We start from the raw sequence: 8,412 nt of genomic DNA, 5'->3' as shown, positions 1-8,412 counted from the left end.
TCATGGCTAACACTTTTAAGTTTTAAGTACTTTTAAGTTTTTCGTTTTTCGATGACGAGGGAAACTGCCATGTTTTTTTTTTTTGGCACGTCGAACTTGGGGAGCCAGGAAGCAATCAGTCACCATGAAAGAGATCGAACAAGAAAGAGTGAAAGTTCAGCCCAAAAGAAAGGAAAAAAAGAAATAAAAAGGATATAAACTAATAACCAAAGCTAAGAAGCAAGAAAAAAGCCATGGCCGCGATAGGTGCAATGATGTGCACTTTCTCCCGCACAAATGTTTTTGCTGCTCATGACACTCAATCATCTATAAATGCAGCGTGAGATCCAGCTTTGGCTCCCCAGAAGGAAAACCGGGAGCGTCGTCTTCGATTTCAAGGACACCTGGGGTATTGTTTGATCCCTTCCTTGAAGATGGTCCCTCTAAAGGAGCCTCCCCGTCCTTTGCCACCATCTGCCCGCACTTCCTCTGCCAGGTGAGGAAGTTTACATCTTCGTCTGCATGGGCTCCCTCGAGAGCTCTCGGCCTCTTGGGAGGGACGTTGGGCCTAGTGGCAACCCCGGCGGATCCGAGAGACATATTCTGAGAGGAGAAAAAGCCTGCAGGTTGGTAGAGAGCAGGGGGCTTACATGAGAGTTGAGGTAGAAGGAAGCTGGGTTGAAGACGAAGGGGCGGGGGTTCAGCGCAGGGGCCGAGTAATCATTTGGCTTCTGCTGCCTCTTTGCTTCAGACCTCTCCCTCTTGTGAGCATTCTGATGACCACCCAAGGCTTGAGACGTCTGGAATTTCTTGTTGCAGAACTGACAGGGAAGCTCCTTGGGCTCAGGAAGTTTATCAGGCTTTGGGGTCGCCATGGCCTCCTTCGTCGTCACACTCTTCTCCTCCTGATCAGCCATGCATGCCAAGCAACCGAACAAACGGGGAAACTTTATAGACACCCAAGAATAATTGAATCCCCTGCATGCTTGCTTAAATATACACGTTAGTTTATTTGGATCGGTTCCGTCAAATATCCGATTCAAATAAACTGACGAGCTTGCATACCGGTAGTTGGGGAAGACCCTTCTTTAAATTTTCAGCGACTTTTTAAAGGCTTCTTCTTTTTTTTTCCCTACTTTAGCTCATTAGCAACGATGGTGGTGGAAGTAAGCTAAATTTACTTAAAGGGAGGGACAAAGAATGATCTCAGGTCAAAAGAAAAAGAAAAAGCTAGTTGGGAAAAGACATTTTACTTGAACTAGGAAAGAACAAAACCTTACAGTGCAATCACGTTGCTACCACTCCCTGATCGGAGAAGCTGCCTTCAGGGAATAGCAGTACTATGTCACAGCCAGGAAGAGTTTGGGTGTTCTGGACGATGGGAGGTCAGAGGGATGAATGGGCAGTCTTTCCTGTCTTTGGCCTTTATCATGGCTCAGATCAAAGATTGATGGTGGCAGTGGCAGACTGAAGAATTCCTTGCCGGGTCGACTCGATTAAGTCGTGGTATCTGTCTCTTGAAAATGGGAAGTTCTGGTTCCCCGCCCAAGTCTATAATCGAGAGGTAATCTTTTGGATTTGCTGTCTGCAACTCTGTTTTCACATTTCCTAATTCATATGGACTTGCTTATTTGTACAGGTTGAGTAGCTCTGAGTTATTGGACTTTTTTTTTTTCAATGGCTGGATTATCTGTTGATCAATGTTTTCATGAGACGAAAAGTGTTTAGTTCAACCAAAAAGAAAATGTAAATGGACCAGATGTCATCTACTAGCCACATAATCCTTAGTCCTTAAAAAGTAATCTGAATTTTTCCAAGAGCATCAACCTTATATCTTGATGGGGTGAGAAAAAGAAATGCAATTTAAGAAGTGAGAAAGACAAACCGTAGATATAACAGTGATCATATTTGCATACTTACATCTGGTCTTCCAGCTCTACATTGAGCAACAACATACCCAAGTGCACATATTTCTCCATGAAAACTTTCAAACCTGGACAAACATGATAATGTCAAAACCATAATCCCTTAGGAACCCCAGGACATAAAAATTAAGACAAAAATTTATGCTCATCTAGTATCAACAAACCTTCGCAACTCAGTTCCCTTCAAATGAGAGCAAAGATCAGATATAAGAGCAGAAAGTTTCAGATGAAGAGAGTTCAGAACATGCTATTCCCATCAAAAGGTCATACTACTTAAAGTTGGCTAGATTCAAGTAGCATTTTTGCTTATAAGGCAGGGTAATAGCACATAGGTAATAGGTTACTCATACCGGCACCCGTACCCGTAATCTGTGTGTGTGTACGGCTGTACCCTCGTACCCAAATTTTTTGAAAATGGTTCGTACCCGTACCCATACCGGCACCCGTACCCGTACCTATGTGACATAGGTCATAACCATAGTCACTAGTATCATTTTGTAATTTTTCAAAAAGTCATTCCCTTGGAATTCCATCTCAAAATCCTTTTTCCAGAAAAATGTAAAGAATATCTCAAGACTCCTGAAATTTAGAAGTAGAAAACCTAAAGAAATCGGGATTCATAAGATTTTTAACAATTTTATTGAAAAAGAATACACACAATTATTAAATTAGTTTTAAAATATAAATGAAATGAGAAAGAAAGAAAGCGGATACTTATAAGAGTATAGAGACAGATTTTCAAAAAACATAAAAAATATCCAAAAAATACCTCAATTTTTTGCAATACTCAATAACACGATATTTCGACGACATTATCAGGATATTTTCAAATTTTTTGAGATATTTGTGTCCATGGCTACAACACCAGCTATGGTTGTGTGTCGCTTCTACAGGGAATTGACCAGCACAAAGATTTCAAATGTGCAATGACCAAACGTAATTTGCACCTTCCACATATCCAACGGTGGATGTCTTGTACTTTCAACAGTAACCAGATGCATGTGTTACTTAATGAAAATATGCAGCTAACGCCAACTGCATGCTTGTCAACATTGATACTTCATTTGCAAACAAATACAGGATTGATGTTCATCAAAAAGTTCAAAAGATCGACTACTTGATATAAAGGCAAAACAAGATGGAAATAGATGCAAATATCTTCAAATGACAATGACTCACATGTTTGAAAACCCAAACAGTAAACTCCATGCCCAATTGTTTCAACTTTGAAGTAGAGTCACTTCCTGAAAATGAAAACACATACAATGTGAAGCTATAGACAACCAGGTAAAAAATCAACTTCAAGAGCACATTTAATAGACATAGGTTTGTACAAACTTGACATCAGAAATTTCTTCTAAACTGAAACTCGATAAATAAGAAAGGAAAATAATTTCCACCACGAACCATATCACATACAAACTTTTTACCATGCAAATAAGTGACAATGCCTGTGTAACTCCACTGCATGTCTAAGAAGATCAATGTTAAAGAAAGGAAACACAGAGAATTTTACTCAGAATATGATACATCATTTGCGCTTTAGGAGAGAAACAAGTTCCCGAAACCCATGAATGATGTATGCTGTGCCATGTAAGACCTTGTTTTGGATAGCAAAAGAATAAAAATCATTAATATGGAGATGCTTTTCTGATACTGTTTACCCAAACCAGCCAAGGAAAACAGTGAAATGCACTAAAAGTCAGTGCACTTTGGATATAAACTGTTTATCACAAATGCTGAAGAGAATATTGTGAACATGATCCATTAGCAAGGCAAGTGTAATGGGTAAAAATACCACAGAGTCATGGTATAAAACTTGTGGAAGAGCATAAATGGATGGAAAAGTGGAAAAATTCTTTTTTACAGCTGCATTCTTTTCAAAGTGGCAAGAAATCTTTATTGGAAAGATTTAGTAACCACACTTGCAAATTGCAAATTATCCAATACGCGCTTCCAAGTTCAAAGGAGGTATAAACTACAAACATTAATTCCTAAAGATGAGAAGGATAATCTTGAGAAAAATTTAACTTCGAAAAAGTTTACATGGGATCAAACTGATATATTGATTGTTCATGATGGGTGGACAGACATCCAAAGGCATCCACTAGCTAACTTTATTGCCCTTGCATATGATGTGTCAATGGTGGGTAAAAACACCATAGAGGCATGTTATAGTACCTGTGGAAGAGCAGAAATGGAATGAAAAGTAGGAAGCTTTTTTTTTTTTAGTTGCATTCCTTTCAATGTAGCAAGAAACCCTTATTGGAAAAATTTAGCAACTGCACTTGCAAACAGCAAATTACCTAAACATGTACCTCCTGGTTCAGAGGGCCTATGAACATCAGTCCTTAAAGATGAGAAGAATGATGTTGAAAAAAAAACATAACTTTGAAAAAGTTTGCATGGAATTGAACTGATCTATCAATGATTGAAAGAAACCGAGACTAGAGAAAATTACATGTTCCGAAAGTGGGAGAAAAGCCAAAAAAATGAAGCAAGTGATAACTATATTCTAGAAGCTTAACAAAAGGGAAACCTCGAACGCTATATGTTAGACAATAAAATGAGAACTAAGAAAGATACCAAAAATACAGTTGAAGATGCACTGCAGCGTCAAAGGAAAAGTGTTTGCAGCAGTGATGGAGCAGCAGAAGATGGACAACAGTCGAAGTCTGAATGCGGGGTTCACAGGATGAATCCTTGATTCTGGAGGAGTACTTCCACCTGCAACTGTACCTGACAACCAGAATTAAGGTGTTACTTGTGTATGAGCCAGAGGAAGAAAAAAACATGCAAATGGAGAACCAATTCTGGGAACAAGATGACCTGGCCAGTGGCCATGTCATACATGAAAATGATACTTTAAAAGAACAGCCTCACCTCATCCACTCTGATGAACAAAGAACAAACATGCCCACTTTATGCATGGCATGGCGAAAAAGGAAAAGGAGCACAGAAAGACAGACAGACAGACTCTTACAAATTAAAAGGGAAATTTTTGAAGAGATTTGATTGGTCATAACTTCATGTTACAGATACATGAAACAACAAAAGGAAGATCAGCCACACACGTCAAGATTGGCAAACAAAAATAAGATCCTATAGTGGTTTGTTTAAAATATGAGAAGGTGTACAGTGAAAAGTCATCAATTGAACTGGTGAATTTGCTACCAGAGAAGATGCAATAGGGTTACAATCTTTGACAAGGAAAAGAAAATTCAGAAGCAGATTCACAAGATAGAAAAACCAGAAGGATGAAAGCTGATACTCGAAAAAAGTGAGTTCATGCGACAAAAGGCAGTAATCTACAGTCAAGTGAAGGCATCAAGTACATGAATACTTTCACAAAGCTAATCAAACGTTTTTTGCTTACCAGTCAAGAGCAAGGAAAGCTTATTGATTAATTTTGGATCTTCCAGGTTAACTTTAGATGCAAGTTTCTTCAAAAGTTCTACTCCTCTCTTTATAACCAGCTCTTGACTAGAACATGTCAACCAAACGATAACATGAAACTGAAGCAAATTACAAAATAAAAAGTTCCTACATCTAAAGATTGACATCACAAGAGGTCCAGAACTCCTGTCGGCACTTGCAGCCAAATAAAGTGGATAAATAAGCTGAGGATCCAAGTTCAAAGCATCTATCACGTTAAGAATTCCCAACTGCCCAGTGTAAAAAAGTTCATAAAATAACGCATCAGCTTAGTCTCAAATTTAGATTGTAAAGTGAATAGTGCAAGAAAATATATTCTCAATGTTGAAGATAATTAGTTATTATCACCTTTCTTGATAAAAGTTCATCTCCTTTAAGTGGAAGTTTGCCAGTAACTTGATTGGTTTGAGAAACTGAAAGACCAGTAAGTGAATGCAGCCATTAATACCACCAAAGTATCCATAAAGTAGTTCTTTAAAATGATATGCACAACACAGACTCCCCAGAGCTTGGTGATGTAGGCTGGTACAAAACTGTCAGTAAGCAGAACTCAACAAACAACCCTCTGCCATCATCACTCCCTAGTTTATACTTCAAAGCAATGCTTTCATCAATTTGAAATTTATGGCATTCACCAATGACCTAGTAACAAGAAAAATCAAGAGAACGTAAACCACAAGCAGAAAAGTTGCAAACAATAAAAGAAAGAAGGAAGGAAGGAGAAAAGATGAGAAAGATCCTTAAGTGACATAGTAGACAAAGAATAACTGCTTTTAGCTGAAATTAGTGCACCCCAGCATTGCATAATGGAACACTGGCCAAGGTTAAGTTGCGAGCAGAAAATACAAGAATGACAGAACTCAGCTCAAGAATTGACTTAAACCAGTTTTAAGCCAGTTTTTATAGGTCCAAAGTCACTTGAAAATCAATTAATGAAAGGTAGATAGTTGGTCTATCACTCCAGAAGATCTAAGAAGGTGATGAATTCAGTCATGCAAAGTTCGAGACTCATGCAAGCAGACTGAGGATCCAAGGCCACATTGAGTAGACGCACCAACTAATAAGAATGTTTTTACAATTTCAGACATCACTCAAGCAGAACATTCTGCATATAAATAAAATATCTCCTCTTCCCTCAATAATGTATTGGCAAGAAATAAACAGTAATTCACTATTACAATTTGTCACAAAGTTCCAACTAATGAGTATTTTGGTTTGTAGCCCTTTTTCTTCCTCAATATAATATCATAGCCAGTACATAACCCTCGCACATTGTACAGCAAAAATGATTTCCACTAGAAACAAAATCAGCACAACGACATGAACTAGACAGCACATGTTTCAAGTCCCTTAAACATCATTCAATATTTCAATCCATTTATGCATCACCTTCATAACTATTCTCAGTAATATATCTTGATGTTGCAAAGGAAACTTGGAAATATTAGCAATCAACATTGGAGCCATATCTGCTTTCTCCTGCACATGAACAGTTGCGTAAAGTGAGCAAAGACAAATGGTGATATCTGAATCCACGAGACACAAGTATAAATAAGACTTAAAGTAAAATTATGAGAGGGTAGATTTCTTGTGTTGGACATACCTCTGCAGTCAAGCGATCAAAGGCCATCTCAATATATATCATACAGAAGTTCCTGACTATAAGAGAAGCACCAACTTCCACGTATTCCTTCCACAGCTCCATCACTGGTAATCTAATTGACTTTTGATGTTTCACTCGCTTGTTTAAATGAGTCAAAATCTCCATGACCTAGTTTTATGATCCCAAATGAACGAACTCTAAATAAGCCCAACAATGTGACGAAAGGAACAAAATGATATCCCATGCAAATTTTTAGGAGCTACATTTTTCAGCTTTGTGGCTTGTTTTGGCTCGTGACCTAGGCTTAAGAAGCGAATGAGAGAGCAGATTTACATTGAAGAGTTAACTACGAGGAAACATTCTCTGGTGGTTACTTCTTATATAAGGTCATGTATGTAGAGTTGATTGCTTAATGCAAACTACTACATCGTAAAACAAATTGTTGAACATGCTTCGTAAAGCAGAAGTAACGAATTCAATCTTTTTAGTTATAAAAGCTAAGGTAGCTAAATTTCATATCACCTTATGGGAACCGAGCTTCTAGCCAACATCATAACACCTCTACCGCAACGCAGGATGCCCTAATTAATCCACGCTCCTAGAAATGGCCAGAAAGTCGAGAAACCGATCGTAGGAAACCAAGAAAGCAAGTGTGCTCAAAAGACCAGGAAAACAGGAAGACTAACGAACAAAATGAAATGCAGCACCAAAGTCTCGTGCAGTGTTGAATTCATATAGCAAGATAAATTCTCAATGCAAGATGTGGAATCCATATATGATCTACGAGGAAAGCGAAAAGCAAGAAACTAATCTGTGGCGAAAGGAATTCCGTGCAAACAAAAACAACTAGCCAGAAGCAGCTTCTTCGGATGCTGTACCTTCTTTCTGATCGCGTGCGAACCGGAGGAAAGACTAGAAATGGAATATGGAAGTATCTTGGGGAGCACGGTTTCCAGTTTGGGATAATCTGTGAGAGCCAACCGAGTCAGCATTCGGTCCCATACCTCCTCCTTCTCCAAGTCGCTGGAGCCAGAAGAGTTCGCGGATTCTTCCATGCTTTCTGGTCCGACCCCGTCGGAATTCCGGCGCAGTCGGAGTTGAGTCTTGAGTTCCTGCGTCGTCGGGGCACCGGTTTGAAGAACCAAGAATTGATATATAATTCGATCGAAAGGCAAACCGCGTCCCCGTGTCGCTTGCCGTGTTTGTTAGGCAGGGATCTTGGATCCGATGACATCCGCTCCACGAGTCTGAGGTCCGACGTTATGGATTTCGTCCACCGTGAATTTTATTTATCCACGTCCGAGCTGAACCCCCACGATGCATTTAGAGTTAGGGGCTTTCTTTTCAAATATTTTCAAGACAGGCAGCGCTTTTAGTTGGCAAAATGTGCTAAGGGAGGCACTATTCCACAGTTAAGCCATTCATGCCTGATCTACTATGTATGTTGCTTAACTAAAAGGTTTTCAATGA

The 8,412-nt window shown here is 39.0% G+C and overlaps 2 protein-coding genes across 2 annotated transcripts; both read right to left on the bottom strand.

Moving 5' to 3' along the window:
* Positions 1-306: 306 nt before the first annotated feature.
* On the bottom strand, positions 307-896 carry LOC126409766 (protein LATE FLOWERING-like). The gene is made up of 2 exons (XM_050075907.1): positions 630-896; positions 307-582 (listed from the first exon to the last, which is right to left on the bottom strand). Exons 1-2 carry the CDS (start codon positions 894-896, stop codon positions 307-309), a joined length of 543 nt encoding a protein of 180 aa, XP_049931864.1.
* Positions 897-903: 7 nt separating this feature from the next.
* LOC116247535 (uncharacterized) lies at positions 904-8,328 on the bottom strand. Its single transcript, XM_050075946.1, has 6 exons — positions 7,821-8,328; positions 6,943-7,110; positions 6,729-6,818; positions 4,491-4,643; positions 3,084-3,148; positions 904-1,972 (listed from the first exon to the last, which is right to left on the bottom strand). The coding sequence occupies exons 1-4, from the start codon at positions 7,995-7,997 to the stop codon at positions 4,593-4,595; spliced, it is 486 nt and encodes a 161-aa protein (XP_049931903.1). The 5' UTR covers positions 7,998-8,328; the 3' UTR covers positions 904-1,972; positions 3,084-3,148; positions 4,491-4,592.
* Positions 8,329-8,412: the final 84 nt, after the last annotated feature.

The sequence above is a fragment of the Nymphaea colorata genome, chromosome 2, assembly GCF_008831285.2.
Source record: "Nymphaea colorata isolate Beijing-Zhang1983 chromosome 2, ASM883128v2, whole genome shotgun sequence".
Classification (NCBI taxonomy): domain Eukaryota; kingdom Viridiplantae; phylum Streptophyta; class Magnoliopsida; order Nymphaeales; family Nymphaeaceae; genus Nymphaea; species Nymphaea colorata.
This window is presented reverse-complemented; position numbering and strand designations above follow the sequence as displayed.